Below are 19093 nucleotides of genomic sequence, written 5' to 3' on the forward strand. Positions count from 1 at the left end.
GAAGCCGGGTGCCAGTGGCTCATGCCTGTAATCCTAGCTACTCAGGAAGCTGAGATTTGAAGATCTAGGTTTAAAGCCAGCCCAGGCAGAAAAGTCCATGAGACTCTTACCTCCAATTAACCACCAAAATGCTGGACATAAACCTTTGGCTCGTATGGTAGAGCACCAGCCTTCAGTAAGAGCTAAAAGAGTTCAAGCCCTAATACTGATGCGCGTGCGCACGCGCGCGCGCACACACACACACACACACAATCTGGGAAGTTTGTAATTTCTCAATATGTTTTTCTCTAGAAAATATTCACATGTATCTCATTTAATAGCTACAATATATTCCAGGATAGAAATATGCCATAATTTATTCAAGCAATTCCCATATTTACTTTGTGTGTGTGTGTGTGTGTGTGTGTGTGTGTGTGTGTGTGTTTGCCAGTACTAGACCTGGGCTCTGTACTTGAGATTTTTTTTGTTCAAGACTGGTGCTCTACCACTCAAGCCACAGCTCCACTTCTGACTTTTTGGTGTTCAACTGGATATAAAAAAGTCCCACAGATTTTTCCTGCCCAGGCTGGCTTCAAACCACAATCCTCAGAGCTCAGCCTCCTGAATAGCTAGGATGACAGGCACAAGCCACTGGTGCCCAACACAAGTAAATCTACTTTTACATTTCCATTCCCTTGATTACCAGTGATCTAGAACCTTCTTTCTTCTAGAGTTTTCTGGGTGACTCTTACTTTTCCCCCCTTCTTTTTTGCATTTTGTGAATTGCCTGAAGACATCCTTTGATAGCATTTATTATTATTTCTCAAACCAAGCCACTTTGGCTCATACCCAAAAATACAATTGGAGAAAGTCTCCTTGCTCGGATTGCATTTAGCAAACCCTGTACAATATCCGAGACTATCCACGCCTCTGTTCCCTATAATAAAGTCTTGGCCTATGTCCCACCAAGATTTTCCCACTCTCCACCGTGTCTCCCCAGGGCGGAGAAAAGAAAAACACTGAGCAAGCTGGCTGATAGAGATACTCTCCCCAAAACTGCAGGCAGAGCTGGAGGGGGCTCCTGGCCTCGAGTGTCCATCTGTCCATCTGTCTGTCCATCAGTCAAGGCAGCTCGCTCTTCTCTCCTCTGTCCTCCAGGCCTTTGAAGACTGCCACCTGGACCAGAAGCCGATGGTGAAGTCATTATTGGAATACACGGACCGCATGTTCACCTTCATCTTCGTGTTTGAGATGCTGCTCAAATGGGTGGCCTATGGCTTTAAGAAATATTTCACCAATGCGTGGTGCTGGCTGGATTTTCTCATTGTTAATGTGAGTGGCTCTGGGTAGAGCAGCCCCATTGGGTCGCCATTGTTGATGTATGACCAGATTTATTTTATTTTATTTCCTATTTTTGTCAGGCTTGAACTCAGGGCCTGGGCACTGTCCCTGAGCTTCTTTCTCTCAAGGCTGGCACTCTACCACTTGAACCACAGTGCCACTTCTGGTCTTCTGGTGGTTCATTGGAGATAGGAGTCTCATGGACTTTTCTGCTGGGCTGGCTTTGGATCGTGATCCTCAGATCTCAGCTGCCTGAGTAGCTGGGATGACAGGTGTGAACCACCAGCACCTAGTTTAATGACTGTGTTTAGTGTCCAGGAAGATCCTTTATGGCTAATATATATATACATATATAATTTTATTGTTATGTTAAAGGTGATGTACAGAGGGGTAACAGTTATATGAGTCAGGGAAAGAGTACATTTCTTTGCAAACAATGTCACCCTTGAAAATATTAAGAAAGAAGGAAGGAAGGAAGGAAGGAGGGAAGGAAGGAAGGAAGGAAGGAAGGAAGGAAGGAAGGAAGGAAGGAAGGAAGGAAGACAACCCAGTACCTGCCATGCTAATTTCTCAGGAGGCTGAGATCTGAGGATTATGGTTCAAAGCCAGCCCGGGCAGGGAAGTCCATGAGACTCTCATCTCCAACAAACCATCAGAAAACCAGAAGTGGTGCTGTGTGGTTCAAGTGGTAGAGCGCCAGCCTTTGAGCAAAAGAAGCTCAGGGACAGCTCCCAGGCCCTGAGTTCAAGCCCCAGGAATGACAAAAAGAAAACAAAAAGAGATAGAAATTGAAGCGGAGTGAAGGGGTCTCTTCCTTTCCCTGGGCTGTTTCTCGAATCCTGTGCTTGTGTTCTCTGCCTGCCCCCAGATCTCACTCGTGAGCCTCATAGCGAAGATCTTAAAATCCGATGTTCAATCCATCAAGGCCCTGAGGACTCTCCGTGCCCTGCGGCCCTTGCGGGCTCTGTCTCGATTTGAGGGCATGCGGGTAAGACCCGGCTCATACCTTCTCTGCTTAGCAACCTTTAGCACCTCAGTGTGTGCCAGACCTGGGGTTTGAACCCAAGACCTAAGCGCTGTCCCTGAGCTTTGGTGCTCAAGGCTGGCGCTCTCCCACTTGAGACACAGCGCCACTTCTGCTGTTTTTTGCTGTCTTGTTGGAGATGAGAGTCTTTCACCTAGTCTCAGCCTTGCTGCTTCCTGACGTTGCCAACTATGTGGGGTTCCTCCTATCTTCACCATCCTGGGTATCTTGTGTCTCTGTCTCCCATTTTCATCATCAAGAACACCTTGAGTGCTGGGAAGGTGGCTCAGTGGTAGAGTGCTTGCCTTGCATGCCTGAGGCCCTGAGTTCGATTCCTCAGCACCACATAAACAAAAAGAAAAAAGCCAGAAGTGGCGCTGTGGCTCAAGTGGTAGAGTGCTAGCCTTGAGCTGAAGAGCTGAGGGACAGCGCCCAGGCCCAGAGTTCAGGCCCCACGACCGGACCCCCCCCAAAAAAAAGAACACTGTGAGTTCTCCATCTTTCCATGAGCACAAATGCGCTTCTGCATGTGCGTGTGCATGCATGCATGCTGCACACACACCAGCACTGGAGTTTGAACTCAGGGCCTTCCCTTCCTGCTTAGATTTTATTCCCTCAAGGCTGATGCTCTACCACTTGAGCCACTGCTCTACTTCTGGCATTTTGCTGGTTCATGGGAGATCAGAGTCTCACGGACTCTCCTCATCTCCCCCCTCCCCACCCCCGGGGCTGGCTTGGAAATGTGATCCTCCAGATCTCAGCCTCCAGCGTCACTGGGTTGACAGGTGTGAGGCACGGCACATGGCAGGGGTGGTAGATATGAGGCTGCAGGTGGTTTTCTCCATCTCTCTCCTTAGGTGGTGGTGGACGCGCTGGTGGGCGCCATCCCCTCCATCATGAACGTCCTGCTCGTCTGCCTCATCTTCTGGCTCATCTTCAGCATCATGGGCGTGAATCTGTTTGCGGGCAAGTTCGGCCGCTGCGTCAAGCAGACAGACAATGGATTCTTGCTGGTGAATCTGTCGACTGTGGACAACCTGTCCGATTGTCGGGAAAAGAACGACACCGGCCACCTGTTCTGGGTCAACGTGAAGGTCAACTTTGACAACGTAGCCATGGGCTATCTCGCACTCCTACAGGTGGTGAGTCGCCCAGGTGGCCGCTGGATCTCCTCCTGGGCCCTGCAATGGATGGAGAACCCTGATACTCACCCACAGGGGCATAGATGGAGTGGAGGGCCAGCACTGCATGAGAGTTGAGGTCCATCTCCAGGACTACAGGCAGCACAACTTAGCTAGGCAATCTTGCTGGAGAGTGTGGTGTCACAGGGGCTAAATTGAGATAAGTCAGAACTGCACCAACAGGAGACAAGGCTAGCACCAGTCGCCTGAGCTACTCGGGAGGCTGCGATCTGGAGGATTGTGGTTCAAAGCCAGCCTGGGCAGGAAAGTCTGTAAGACTCTCATCTCCAATGAACCACCAGAAAACCAGAAGTGGCGCTGTGGCTCAAGTGGTAGAGCGCCAGCCGAGCAAAAGAAGCTCAGGGACGGCATGCAGGCCATGAATTCAAGCCCCAGGACTGGCAAAAGAGGGAGGGAAGGAAGGAAGGAAGAAGGGAGGGAAGGAGGGAGGGAAGGTAGGAAGGAGGGAAGGAAGAAAGGAAGGAAGGAAGGAAAGAAGGAAGGAAGAAAGGAGGGAAGGAAGAAAGGAAGGAAGGAAGGAAAGAAGGAAGGAAGAAAGGAGGGAAGGAAGAAATGAAGGAAGGAAGGAAAGAAGGAAGTAAGCAAGGAGGGAAGGAAAGAGGGATGGAAGGAAGGAGGGAAGGAAGGGAGGGAGGAAAAAGGGAAGGAAAGAAGGGAGGGAGGGAGGGAGAGAGGAAGGAAGGCAAGAAAGAAAGAAGAGAGAGAGAGAAAGACTTAATCAAGAACACCAAATGCCTTTGTTTGCAGTTCATCCCACAGCTAAGTATCTAGGTGCCCCCGCTCCTTGCCACATTCTAGAAAGTTCCATATCTTTAATAACATTCTATTCTGCTCCGTTTGTTTCATGTGCCTTTCCTGGGGCTCAAACTCAGGGCCTCAGCACCTTGCCCTTAATCCTTCTGTCACTCAAGGCTGGTGCTCTACCCTTTGAACCACGACACCACTTCCCTCCAATATTTTTTGGTGGCCCCTTACCTGAACCATGATCCTCCAGATCTCAACCTCCTGAGTTACCTAGGCGTGAGCCACATTGGGGAGGCTTTCCTTTTGCATGAGGTACAAACCAGCTCGCCCAGTCCTCCTCCAGTCTCCTTGTCACGAGCACCCATGGAAGGTCCAGTATGGACGGTTATGGGCCCTGAGTGTTCTCTGTTCCTTGTCTCCAGGCAACTTTCAAAGGGTGGATGGACATCATGTATGCAGCCGTTGATTCTCGGGATGTGAGTCTTTGTTCACCGTACCTGCATCCCACCTTCTCTCTGTCTGTCCAACCTGTGTTATTCTGCACCTGAGCTAGAATGAACACAGGGACCAGTCACCTGCCTTCCGCTGCCAAAATGTCTGTCTGCTTTTCTTTACTTTTTATTCCTATTTTTTATTATTTATTTTGCTCGGTCGTGGGGTTTGAACTCATGGTCTGGGTGCTGTCCCTGAGCTTCTTTTGCTCGGCTGGTGCTCTACCACTTGAACCACAGCACCACTTCCAGTTTTTTTTGTGGCTCATTGGAGATGAGAGTCTCATGGATTTTCCTGCCCTGGGCTGGCTTTGAACTACAGTCCTCCAGATCTCAGCCTCCCAAGTAGCTGGGATGACAGGTGTGAGCCATGGGTGCCTTGGCAACTTGCCTGGTCTTTAACATCAGTTTCCTACCCACTCACCTTCTCCCTGTGTTCGTCCTTCTATGGTCACAGGTGGACAGCCAGCCCTCGTGGGAGTATAATGTGTATATGTATTTGTACTTCGTCATCTTCATCATCTTCGGTGGCTTCTTCACGCTGAATCTCTTTGTTGGGGTCATCATCGACAACTTCAATCAACAGAAGAAAAAGATAAGTGGAGCATGTACCTCTGTGTGTGTGTGTGTGTGTGTGTGTGTGTGTGTGTGTGTGTGCATGTGTTTGTGCATGCATGCATGTCCATCCTGGGGCTTGAACTCAGAGCCTGGGCACTGTCCCTGAGCTCTTTCACTCAAGGCTAGCACTCTACCACTTTGAGCTATAGCTCCACTTCTGGTTTTCTGGTGGTTCATTGGAGATAAGAGTCTCACCGACTTTCCTGCCCAGGCTGGTTTTGAACCACGATCCTCTATATCTCAGCCTTCTGAGTAGCTAGGTTGATGGATGCACCCAGTAGGGTGTGTACCTTCTCTTTGAGTCCTACTCATAAATCTTTTCCCTGGTCCATCCTACCATCTAAGCAGCCTTTCTGAGCTCCTAGGAAATTAAAAGCCCACTTTGCTTTATAAAGAGATCCAAGCAGAGAGTCAATCCCAGATGGTCAAGACCAATCCACTGCTCTGGCATTGATTGCTAACACCTGGGCAAGATTCTCCATGCTCCTGGGCTTGGTGCACCATTTTCATTTTTATTTTTTAGGAGGGGGGGAGTGGGAGAAAGAAGGTTAAAATGATTCTTAAGCTCTAATAACAGCCATGTGTCCTCTCATACCTAGGGGGCCAGGATATCTTCATGACAGAGGAACAGAAGAAATATTATAATGCCATGAAAAAGCTTGGATCCAAAAAACCCCAGAAACCCATTCCTCGGCCCCTGGTGAGCCCCCTCCCGCAACCTCCACCCCTCATTTTCCTTCTAGAAGCGTGCACCTAGGCCTGGACTGGAAAGGGGGAAGATCTGGCCAAGGGGAGGAGATCGGGGTTGAGTCTGAAGAGGGGTTCAAGAATGGAAAAGTTTATAAGAAGCATTGCAGGTCTTTTGAGGTGGTAGTTGCTTCAGTTTGGGGGAGTGGTAGGATCTACAGCAATTTTAGGGTGTAAGTCCAAGAGTAGAAGCAGATTATATGGATGGTAGGTCCCAAGAGAAGAATGAAACATTTATGTAATTCTTTTTTTAAAAGAAGTTTTCTGCCAGGCACCGATGGCTCATGCCTGTCATCTTAGCTCCTCAGGAGGCTGAGATCTGAGGATCATGGGTCAAAGCCAGCCTCAGGCAGGAAAGTCTGTGAGACTCTTATTTCCCATGAACCACCAGAAAACTGGAAGTGGCGCTGTGGCTCAAGTGGTAAAGCACTTGCTTTGAGTGAAAAAAGCCTAGCTAGAGTGAGAAAGATATGAGTGAAAATCTCAGGACTGGTGACACACACATACTCACACACACACACACACAATACACACACACACACACACACAAAACAGGGTGGGGGGGAGGTTCTAAAGGACAACAGCCACTAACTAAAAGTGAATTAATTCATTAATCAATTAATTAATGGATTAATAGATGAACCCACTGATGGCTTAATTAATTAATGGACTAATTGATGAACCCACTAATTGATTAATCATTTATTAATTAATTGATTAACAACTGATTATTTGATTAGAGGATGGATTAGAGGATGGATTCATTAGCTAGTTGACTCATTACTGGGTTAGTTAGTTAATTGATCGATGAATTAGTTGATTGAGGGATTAGTTAATTGGTGGGTTAATTAATTAATTGGTAGATTAATTTGTGGGTTGATTAGTTAATTGGTGGATTGATTAGCTGATCTGTCAAGTCGTGGGTTGACTGGTGGGTTAATTGGTCCATTAGTTTGTTCATTAGTGGATTGATTTGTTAATTCATTGATTAGTTGGAAGTGAGATGCTGGTGGCTGGGCTGTGGCTTCTTCCCAAACGTGGAGCAGACAGGAAAGGAGAAAGGAGGAATCTGAGCGACTCCTGGGGGGGGGGGGCAGCTCGGCTTTTTCGGATGTTTGGCCTTCTGAGCACTCCAGATATCTGGGAGGCCCTGACCTCCACCTCAACCTCCTCTCCCTAGAACAAGTACCAAGCCTTCGCCTTTGACTTGGTGACCAAGCAGGCGTTCGACGTGAGCATCATGGCGCTCATCTGCCTCAACATGGTGACCATGATGGTGGAGACGGACGACCAGAGTGAGGAGAAGACCCAGATCCTGGGCAGGATCAACCAGTTCTTCGTGGCGGTGTTTGCGGCCGAGTGCGTCCTGAAAATGTTTGCTTTGCGGCAGTATTACTTCACCAACGGCTGGAACGTGTTCGACCTCATCGTCGTTCTGCTCTCCATCGGGAGTAAGGAAGAGAGAGAGGCCTGGTGGCCTCACTGGAGGGAGTCTCTGGCTGCTCTACCAACACTAGAGGGCCAGCCAAGTCTCCTTTTCCTATGTGCCGGTAGTGGGGCTCGAACTCAGGGCCCTTGGCATTTTTTTAAACTCAAGGCTGGCGCTCCTCCACTCCAGCCACACTTCCCTTCCAGCTTTGGGCTAGTTCATTGGAGATAAGTTCATTGTCTGCCCAAGCTGGCTTTGAACTGCCGGTCCTCAGATCTCAGCCTCCTCGGTAGCTAGGCAGCAGAGTTAGGTGCCTGACCTAACTCTCTCTCTGTTTTTTTTTGTGCCTGCCCTGAGGCTTGAACGCAATGCCTGGGCATGGTCCCTAAGCTTTTGTGGTTAAGGCTAGTGCCTTACCACTGGAACTACAGCTCCACTTCTGACTTTTGCGGATGCTTAATTGGAAATTAAAGTCTCACTGACTTTCTTGCCCAGGCTGATTTCAAACTGTGACCCTCAGATCTTAGCCTCTTGGGTAGCTAAGAGAATGGGCATGAGCTACTGCTCCTAGTTCTGTGTGTGTGTGTGTGTGTGTGTGTGTTTTTAAAAAGAAGAGCCTATTATTCGCGACCTCCAAAAAGTATCTTAAAAGATTTCTGTAGCCATGAGCCGGTGGCTGATGTCTGTCATCCCAGCTACTCAAGAGGCTGAGATCTGAGGATCACAGTTCGAAGCCAGCTGGGGCAGGAAAGACGATGAGACTCTTCTCTCCAATGAATCACAGAAAACCAGAAGTGGTATCATATATGGCTCCAAATGGAAGAGCGCCAGCCTTGAGCACAGAGAAGCTCAGGGACAGTGCCCAGGCCTTGAGTTCAAGACCCAGGACTGGCAAAATAAATCAATAAGTAAAAATTCCACTGGAACATAGATGTTCTTTATCTTTCTAGCCTTTTTTTGTCATCATTAGGGTGAAAGGCTATGACTGACCCTGAAAAGCCCCTCGCTTGGCCCTGGCCCCCCAATTCAAACACAGCTGGGAATGAAAGAAACCAATTAAAGCCATTATTCAGCCAGCTGGCCATTCAAAGCCATCTTGCTTTAGCTGCCATGTGGCTCCATTTCTAGGCCCCCTCTTATAATTAAGACCCGGCTGTGTATAATTATCTAGGGCGAGGGGGCCAAAGGAATGTGTGCGGGGAACGGTGTCAATCTTCACAGTAGGAAGTGTGGAGATGGGTCATAAGGAAATCCTGGCCTTCCTCAAGCACAGAAGCCAAGATGGAGAAACAGGCATGCCTGTCTTCGGCAAAAACAAGCAAACACAAAGCCAGGGTGGGTGTCCTATTAGGAATAAAGCATTGTGGGTATGTGAAGTAGACTATAATCATTTCCAACCACCCCGGGCAGTAGAACATAAGAGGGGGCTGTTTACCGAGGAACACGGAACTGTTGTAAATGTGAATGGCGGTCACAACGCTGTACCCGTACATGCACACATTGTAGATTGACCAAAATAAGGGTCCAGCATGGGTGGCTCACACCTGTCATCCTAGCCACTCAGGAGGCTGAGCTCTGAGGACACTCTTATCTAAAATTAACGAGCAAAATGCCGCAAGTGGAGGTGTGACTCAAGTGGCAGAGCACCACCCTCGAAGGGGAAAGGTTCACGAACAGCTTCCAGGCCCTGAGTTCAAATCCCAGAACCAGCATGCACCAAAAAAAGCGGGGGGGGGGGGGAAGATCAGCGTAAGGAAACATGATCACAGCCAGGGACTGATGGTTGCCTTGTCTCCTTCTTCCTAGGTCTGCTGTTCTCTGCCATTCTCACCTCCATTGAAAACTACTTCTCCCCCACGCTCTTGCGTGTCATCCGCCTGGCCCGCATCGGCCGCATCCTCCGGCTCATCCGGGCCGCCAAGGGCATCCGCACCCTCCTCTTCGCCCTCATGATGTCCCTCCCCGCCCTCTTCAACATCGGCCTGCTGCTCTTCCTCGTCATGTTCATCTACTCCATCTTCGGCATGGCCTCCTTCCCCAACGTCCGGAGGGAGGCGGGCATCGACGACATGTTTAACTTCCAGACGTTCGCCAACAGCATGTTGTGCCTCTTCCAGATCACCACCTCGGCCGGCTGGGACGGCCTCCTCAGTCCCATCCTCAACACCGGGCCTCCCTACTGCGACCCCAACGTGCCAAACAGCTGTGGCTCCCATGGGGACTGTGGGAGCCCGGCCGTGGGGATCGTCTTCTTCACCACCTACATCATCATCTCCTTCCTCATCGTGGTCAACATGTACATCGCCGTCATCCTGGAGAATTTCAACGTGGCCACGGAGGAGAGCACCGAGCCGCTGGGCGAGGACGACTTCGACATGTTCTACGAGATCTGGGAGAAGTTCGACCCCGAGGCCACGCAGTTCATCGCCTTTTCCGTCCTCTCTGATTTTGCAGACACCCTCTCCGGCCCTCTGCGAATCCCCAAGCCCAATCAGAATATCTTACTCCAGATGAACCTGCCTTTAGTCCCCGGAGATAAGATCCACTGCTTAGACATCCTCTTCGCCTTCACCAAGCACGTGCTGGGCGAGTCCGGGGAGTTGGACTCCCTGAAGGCCACCATGGAGGAGAAGTTCATGGCCACCAACCTCTCGAAAGCGTCCTACGAGCCTATTGCCACCACCCTTCGGTGGAAGCAAGAAGACATCTCGGCCACTGTGATCCAAAAAGCATACCGGAACTACGTACGGCACCGATCCTCCGTCATCTCCCGCACGTCACATGCACCCAAGAACCCAGAGGGGGGCCTGTCGCCCTCGGGTGAACACGATGCTGCCTTCATGACCCAGGGTGCTTGTGAGCTCCCCGACAAATCCGCCACCACATCGGCCACGTCCTTCCCACCGTCCTATGACAGTGTCACCAGAGGCCTGAGTGACAGAGCTGGTGGGAGCACATCCAGCTCAGTACAGAATGAACTGGAAGTGACTTCCCCTCAACCCTAGCCAGGGGCTTCCCGCCTGGATAGAGACATCCGTTCCTTGGTCCAGCGATCCAGAACCCCTGGCCGCCCGCGACCAAAATCCCTCATGGTGACAAGAGTCGGAAGGCTAGATTTTTTTTTTTCATCTCCAATGTGATATCCAGATAACAGATAATAGGCTGGGCCCCTGATGGCTCACACCTGTCATCCTAGCTACTTAGAAGGCTGAGGTCTGAGGTCTGAGGTTCAAAGCCAGCACCAGGAGAAGGGAAGTCCATGAGACTCTGATCTCCCATGAACCACCAAAACGCTGGAAGTGGCGCTGTGACTAAAGGGGATAGAGCTCCAACCTTGAGCAAAAGAAGGTCCAGGACAGTGCCCAGGGCCCTGAGTTCAAGCCCTCAGAATAAATAAGTAAAAGTTAAATGCCTTTATTTATTTAGTTAAATGACTAGAAAACATGTAGGCAAAAAGAAATGAATAAATACAATAAGGTTATGCCCTACTTTTCAGGTTAAAAAAAAATCTCTTCATTGGTTTGGTGACGGTGGAGGGGCGAAGGGACTAGGACCAGAACTTTGACTTCGAACACAAACTTCTCAGGACTGGAAACTTCCAAAAAAAAAGCATGGCAATGACCTTGTGGGAAGGTCAGGCATTGTCTCCTTGGAAAGACACTTCTAGAGGTGGCCATGTTTAGTTAGGATTTTTGCATGACTGCATGTTGAAAAGCTCCTGATTAACTTCTTCAGCTGCAGTGGATGAACACTTGTGGTCTCTGTCATGAAAGCCTTTGAAATCGCCATTAAAATTCATATTTTCAAAGACAGACCAAGACCAGGGCTTGTTATTAAAGTACCATTTTGTTTTCTTGTGTGTATGTGTGTATGCGTGTGCACACACCAGACCTGGAGCTTGAACTCAGGGCTTGGGCGCTGTCCCTGAGCTCTTTATACTCAAGGCTGGCGCTCTACTACTTTGAGCCATAAATATGGCACCACTTCCAGTTTTCTGGTGGTTCATTGGAGATAAGAGTGTCATGGACTTTCCTGCCCTGGTTGGCTTCAGACCTCAATCCTCCAGATTTCAGCCTCCTGAGTAGCTAGGATGACAGGCGTGAGCCACCAGTGTCTGGGTCTTACTTAGCTTTTTCACCTCAAGACTAGTCACCTACAATTTGAGTCATACCTCTACTTCTGGCTTTGATTTTATTTTTGCTGGTTACCTGCAGATAAAGAGTCTTACAAACTTTTCTACCACACTTCTGCCAGAGCTAGCTTTGGCCTTTAATCCCTGGGCAAAAAGAGAAATAAAAACTATTTTTTTAAAAAAAGAAACAAACCAAAGCAGCCAATGATCTACTCAAAAACTGGAAGTGGCCTTCTGGCTCAAAATGGTAGAGTGCCAGCCTTAAGCAAAAAGAGCTCAGGGACACAGCACCTGGGCCCTAAGTTCAAGCCCTCCAACTGACATGGACCAACAAAAAAAATGTAATGCCACTAGAATTTTAAAAAAGCAATGTATAGAGCAAAAACAAATGCTTAAAATGCATAGGAGCTCTCTATTTCTTAAGGACATCACAAGTGACTCAGATCAGTAACAATCTAGTATCTCTAAACAGTAGACTCATTGGACAAATGGTGTATCTTCTTAAAACTGTACTTTTGTACAACAATGAAAGTAAAATAGAGATAACTTCACGAGAAAAGCAGTTCACAAATAGAGTGCTTGTTTAGCATGTATAAGAATTGAATCCCTGGTACTAAAAAAAATAAAAATAAATGCTTTTATATTGAACAAAAGTCTCATATTCAAAGAATTCTTTATGAACTTTTATAAATCAGTACAAAACAGACAACACAATAGAAAATTAGCAGGAGAGTTGAAGAGGCACTTCACAAAAGAAGAAATCTGAATAACTAATAAACATTTTTAAAGGGTGAACAACCTAATTAGTAATCAGGGAAATATGCAAATTAAAGCCACAATGAAATAACCCTCCCACATTGGTCAGGCCTGCATCATTTTACATTTTAACAAACATCAAGTATTTGGCCAAAATGGAAAGTAATAACTCTCAGAGCTCTGAATGGGAGAAACTAAATGCCGATGGCTCACGCCTGTCATCCTAGCAACTCAGGAGGCTGAGATCTAGAGGATTGTGGTTCAAAGCCAGCCCGGGGCAGGAAAGTTCATGAGACTCTTATCTCCAATAAACCACCAGAAAACTGGAAGTGGCGCCATATAGATGGCTCAAGTGGTAAAGCGTCAGCCTTGAGCAAAAAGAGCTCAGGGACAGTGCCCAGGCCCTGAGTTCAAGCCCTGGGACCAGTACATACAACACCAACACCAACAAGAGAGCGTATGACACAGAGATTGGACATAGCAGCATCTTGGTTGCTTCTGTTCTTCCTATAACAAAATACCTGGTGCTCAGAAAGGTAGAGAGCAAAGGGGTTCATATGAGTCATGGAGCCCTATAGCATGGCATAGAAAGATGGTATTGCTTGACAACAGTGTGGAGATGGGGGGGGGGTGAGCCGTGGGGCCAGACAGGAAATGAGAACTCAGAGACAGACAGACAGACAGACCAAGCTTATTTGTGTAATCACATCTCTCCTCTCCCTGAGCCTTTTTCACTCAAGCCTGGGCGCTCTACTCCTTGAGCCACACCTCCGATTCAGCCTTTTGGTGTCTTCATGGACTTTCCTGCCCCAGTAGACTTCCAACCTTGATCCTCCAGAGCTCAGCCCCCTGAGCAGCTAGGATGACAGGTGTGAGCCACGGCACCGGCCTCCTACCACTCCTGCCTGGTAAGCAAAAGAGTCGAGAATAATGGGGGAGAGAGATCACAGTTGTGGCTCACAAAAGCCTCCAGCGTTTCCTTTCTGGCCCTTTCCCGAGAAACTGCAATAGGAATATTTGCCAACCGACAGACTCTTTCCATTCCCTTGAATACATTCCCTTTAATAAATGCATTCCCTTTAATATGTGACAAAAGGTCCCTTGCTGGCGAAAAGGCCAAGTGGGAGCCCTTGAACTCGTTCTTATCAGAAGAGCCATTCAAGAGCCATCTCACTCCCTAGAGAGTGTCACCAACAAAGACCAAAACGTTCAGCCAGGCACCGGTGGCTCCTGCCCGTCATCCCCGCTACTCAGGAGGCTGAGATCTGAGGATCACAGTTCAAAGCCAGCCCAGGCAGGAAAGTTTGTGAGACTCTTATCTCCAAGGAACCAGGAAAAAAAATCTGGAACTGTGGCTCAAGTGGTAGAGCATTAGCCTTGAGTGAAAATGATAAGAGATACCACCCGGGCCTTGAGTTCAAGACCCAGGACTGGCACAAGAAAAGGGAAAAGAAAGAAGGAAGGAAGGAGAAGATGAAGGAGGAGGAGGAGGAGGAAGGAAGGGAAGAGGAGGAGGAGGAGGAAATGGAAGGAAGGGAGGGAGGGATGGAAGAAGGGGGAATGAAGGATAAAAAGGACAGTTTGCTACACAAGAGTCTGTGATAGGGGGGCTGAAATCCAAGCCTGCCCCACATACCCCCCCCACCAAACCACAGGACCCCATCTGAAAGACAACTAAAGCCAAACAGTAATGGAGGCGTGGCTCGAGTGGTAGAGTGCCAGTTTAGCCCTGAGTTCACACCAGGTACCACCAAAAGTAACACCAGAGTTTATTCCTTTACTTAAAAATTAAGAAGCAAAGCCGGGCGCCAGGGGCTCACGCCTGTCATCCCAGCTACTCAGGAGGCTGAGATCTAGAGGATTGCAGTTCGAAGCCAGCCTGGGCAGGAAAGTCCCTGTGAGACTCTCCCATGAACCACCAGAAAACCGGAAGTAGTGCCAAACATATGGCTCAAAGTTGGTAAGAGCACTAGCCCTGAGCAAAAGTAGATCAGGGACAGTGCCCAGGCCCTGAGTTCAAGTCCCACAACCGGCCCCCAAAAAACCCTAGAGAAACCAGTATCTTCTCTCGCTCTTGTACAAGAAGAGTGGTTTTTGTCAGTTCCAGCTGCCATTGTGAGCAGGTGTTTTACACACACACACATTCCTGGTCTGAAATACTGACTTGGGGAGAGGGAGGGAAGGGGAGGAAATGCTCTCTGAATTCTCCGATCCAGACGGGCCCTTTGGCTCATGCATTTTTCTTGGGAGCCTGTAGGGGGTGCTAGAGACAGGTGGAAAAATACCTAAAATTCTGTGTGTGTGTGTGTGTGTGTGTGTGTGTGCTGATACCTGGGATTTGAACTCAGGGTCTGGGCATTGTCCCTAAGCTTTGCTCTTTTTTTTCTCACAGCTGGTGCTCTACCACTCAAGCCAGAGCTCCACTGCTGGCATTTTGCCTGCTCGTTGGAGATAAGAATCCCTGCGGCTTGGGCTGGGAAGGTGGCTGAGTAATAGAGTGCTTGCCTAGCATACTTGAGGCCCTGGGTTCAATTCCTTGGTAGCACATTAAAAAAAATAATTAATTGAAAAAAAAAACTCAGGGGCTGGGCACTGTCTCTGAGCTTCTTTTGCCCAAGGCTGGTGATCTACCACTTGAGCCACAGTGCCACTTCTGGCTTTTTTTGATTGTTAGTCCTGGGGCTTGAACTCTGGGCCTGGGCGCTGTCCCTCAGCATTTCAGCTCAAGGTGAGCGCTCTACCACTTGAGCCACAGGCCACTTCTGGTTTTCTGATGGATCATTGGAGATAAAAGTAGTCTCATAGGTTTTCCTGCCCGAGAGCTGGCTTTGAACCACGATCCTTGGATCTCAGCCTCCTGATTGGCTGGGATGACAGATGATTACAGAGCCGGGGAAGGCAGCCTCCCCAGGGGACAGGGACGGGGGCCCTGAGGTGACGTGCTTGCTCAGCTTTAGATATGGGGGACACTGAGGCACATAGCAGCCTCCCAGCTTAGCGTGCAAATGGCAGGACTCAATTCTTCACAGCTCTGAAGACTCACCGCCAATCTTCCCTCACCTCCCCGGATATTTGTATTTGAAAGAATCTGTTCATGCTAGGAAGGAGAAGAGCAGGGGGAGCCCTAGGGTCTCATGACTGTCATCCTAGCTACTCAAAAGGCAGAGGTTCAAAGCCAGCCCAGGCAGGAAAGTCCATGAGACTCTGATCTCCAATGAACCACCAACAGGTCGGAAGCAGGGGCGGTGGCTCGAGTGGTAGAGCGCCAGCCTTGAGTGAAACTGGGCCACAGGTCCTGAGTTCAAATCCCAGGACTGGAAGCTCATAGGAACTCCAAGAGTCAAATCCTAAATTTTTACTCCCTCTGCCCCTCTGATGACTGCATTTCCTCCCTTGTCCAGCAGATGGTAGCCGAGTGTCTTGAGGGAGGGGCAGCCTTGGGCTAGAGATGGAGTTGGGTCTGTCTTGGACTGGGGGGTGGAGATGGGAGGAGGAAGAGACTAGAAGATGCCCTCTGTCCTCCCCCCCCCCAGCCTCCCCAGGCCCAGAAGGGGGAATCCCTTCTGGGGCTGTCATCCACGCTACTCAAAAGGCTGAGATCTGAGGAGGATCACAGTTTAAAGCCAACCTGAGCAGACAAATCCGAGAGATTCTCCAAAGTAGGGAGCAAAAAGCAGGGAGTGGAGGTGTGGCTCAAGTGGAAGAGCACCAGCCTTGAGTTCTCTGAGTTCGAGTCCCAGTACTGGCGCATACACACACACACACACACACACACACACACACACACACACACAAAGCAGGCCAAAGATGGGGGGGAGGGGCAGGCTGGGAAAAGGCACCTCTGAGTCTTTGTCTGGAAGACTCCATCAGCCCTATCTGCCAGGCTAGGAGTGTCTAGGTTCATCACAAGGGGAGTCCATGATTCTTCCATCCACCCACCAATCCCTTGCCTTTATGGAAATGAATAGTAAAATGGATAAAAAGGGGGAAATATACAATATAAGGGTCTCATTGCACACCACGGGGTGTTTCTCAACAGGAGAGAGAGAAATCTAGAACAATACTCATTGATCTAAATGAAAAGCACAGGGCCAATAGTGTCAATGGCCAATAGACCATAGTGGGAGAAAAAATACCCATGAAAACCACAATGGGAGCTGCGCGTCAGTGGCTCACGCCTGTCATTCCAGCTACTCAAGAGGCGGAGATCTGAGGATCACAGTTCAAAGCCACCATGGGCAGGAAAGTCCCTGAGACTCTTAATCTCCAATGAACCACCAGGAAACAGGAAGTGGCGCTGTGGCTCAAGTGGTAGAGTGCTCGCCTTGAGCTGAAGAGCTGAGGGACAGCACCCAGGCCCAGAGTTCAAGCCCCATGACTGACAATAATAATCACAACAACAACAACAATAATAATAATGGAAATAAAAAGAAAGAAAAGAAAGTCAAAATGGGCAGCTCACATTGGTGGCAGCGGCTCACACGTGTCATCCTAGGATGGAGGTTCAAATCCAGCCTGGGCACTTCAGTGGGACGGGGATGAATTAACAAGACATATGAATCCTGGGGGCGGGGGAGGAGGAATGGCGCCACAAAATGCAGGTGGAGATGGAGAACCAATCACTAGACTTTCTCCCATCCCCTCAGCCAATCAGAGCAGGCACAAACCGCCACTCCCCCTTGGCCAATCAGAGCCAGAACACACCTGCCATTCCCACCCACCCCTCGGCCAATCAGGACAGTAGCACACTTGCCCCTCGGCCAATCAGCCGGAGCACACCTGCCATACCCACAGCCTTCCAGCCAATCAGAGAAGGAGTATGCCTGACATTCCCACACTCTCTCAGCCAATCAGAGCAGGAGCACATTCCCATCCACCCCTCAACCAATCAGAGCGGAAGCACACCTGCCCCTTGGCCAATCAGAGCAGAAACACATCTGCCACCCACCCACCCCTCAACCAATCAGAGCAGAAGCATACCCACCCCTTGGCCAATCAGAGCAGAAGAACACCCACCATTCCCACACTCCCTCAGCCAATCAGAGCAGGAGCACACCCAGAGGGGGAGGCAACAAGGTTATCCAGTTCCGGCCCACTCCCTTGTTCAATGGACAAGGAGTCCATTTTGCTGTTTCTTTCACTGTTTCTTCTGCCTTCGAATCAATCTGCTCTGTCTGCTTTAACCACTTTCCTGCCCTTTAATTCTTCCATCCGTGGAGAAAATGGACCTGAATCTTAGATGGCATTGGACACTCATAGCGAGCTATTTTTGGTCACCTCACTCAAGGTGAGCCATAAAGTGGCTCATGAAGGGAAGACCGTTGGCATCGCCACACCATGGCTTTCCATACAACAGAGAGAACCAAGAAACTCCCCCAACGGCAGACAACCGCTCAGATGAATTTCACCAGCCCAAAGCTGGGCGCCAGTGACTCACGCCTGTAATCCTGGCTACTTAGGCTGGCTGAGATCTGGAGGATCATAGCCAAGCCAGCCTGGGCAGAAAAGTTTTGTAAGATCCCATCTCTAAAAAAAAAATAATATAATAACCAGGGAGGGCTGGGAAGGTGGCTCAGGGGTTGAGTACTTGCCTTGCATATGTGAGGCCCTGGGTTCGATTCCTCAGTACCACATAAGCAGAAAAAAAAGCAGAAGTGGCGCTGTGGCTCAAAGTGGTAGAGTGCTCGCCTTGAACTGAAGAGCTGAGAGACAGCGCCCAGGCCCAGAGTTCAAGCCTCACAACTGGGGAAAAAAATAATCAGGGGGAAAAAGCCAGGATGGAGACAGCATGACTCAAGCAGCAAAGCACCAGCCAAGCAAGCCCAGGGAACCGTGACAATGGCAAGACTTCAAGAAGGAGCCTCTGAAGCGGGTTGCTTTTTGGTGTCTTTGTGTGGGTGTCTGAGTAAACGCGGGGTGCCGGATAATATGGGTAGGTTCAATAGAAGGAAACATGAAAAGGAAAAGCAGGGGGGGGGGTGGACCTGACTGGTAGCTCACGCCTGTCATCCCAGCTACTCAGGAGGCTGAGATCTGAGGACCATGGTTCAAAGCTAGCCCAGGCAGGAAAGTCCGTGAGACTCTTCTCTTCAATGAACCACCAAAAATCTTGAAGTAGAGCTATGGCTCAAATGATAGAATGCCAGCTTTAGCCAAAAAGAAACTAAGGGACAACATGCAGGCCCTGAGTTCAAGTCCCAGTACTGGCGCAGACACACACACACACACACAAACTACATAGATAGATAGAAGATTGATAGACAAAAGGATAGACAGATATAGATAGATAGATAGATAGATAGATAGATAGATAGATAGATAGATAGATAGATAGATAGATGGATGGATGGATAGATAGATAGATGGATAGATGGATGGATAGATAGATAGATAGATAGATAGATAGATAGATAGATAGATGGATGGATGGATGGATGGATGGATGGATGGATGGATGGATGGATAGATAGATAGATGGATAGATGGATGGATAGATAGATAGATAGATAGATAGATAGATAGATAGATAGATGGATGGATGGATGGATGGATGGATGGATGGATGGATGGATGGATGGATGGATGGATGGATAGATAGATAGATAGATAGATAGATAGATAGATAGATAG

The 19093-nt window shown here is 49.0% G+C and overlaps 1 protein-coding gene across 1 annotated transcript in view; it reads left to right on the forward strand.

Annotated features, from left to right (window-relative positions):
- Nucleotides 1-10580, forward strand: part of Scn10a (sodium channel, voltage gated, type X alpha subunit) — a 39167-nt gene extending 28587 nt beyond the window's left edge. Inside the window, exons 21-28 of the mRNA XM_013030251.1 lie at nt 1138-1311; nt 2189-2308; nt 3202-3486; nt 4713-4766; nt 5239-5380; nt 5999-6099; nt 7327-7597; nt 9382-10580. Coding sequence (XP_012885705.1) covers nt 1138-1311; nt 2189-2308; nt 3202-3486; nt 4713-4766; nt 5239-5380; nt 5999-6099; nt 7327-7597; nt 9382-10580 — 2346 coding nt within the window. The remainder of the gene's footprint in view (nt 1-1137; nt 1312-2188; nt 2309-3201; nt 3487-4712; nt 4767-5238; nt 5381-5998; nt 6100-7326; nt 7598-9381) is intronic.
- The last annotated feature ends 8513 nt before the right edge of the window (nt 10581-19093 follow it).

This window comes from Dipodomys ordii, unplaced genomic scaffold (genome assembly GCF_000151885.1).
Source record: "Dipodomys ordii isolate 6190 unplaced genomic scaffold, Dord_2.0 Scaffold128, whole genome shotgun sequence".
Lineage (NCBI taxonomy): Eukaryota > Metazoa > Chordata > Mammalia > Rodentia > Heteromyidae > Dipodomys > Dipodomys ordii.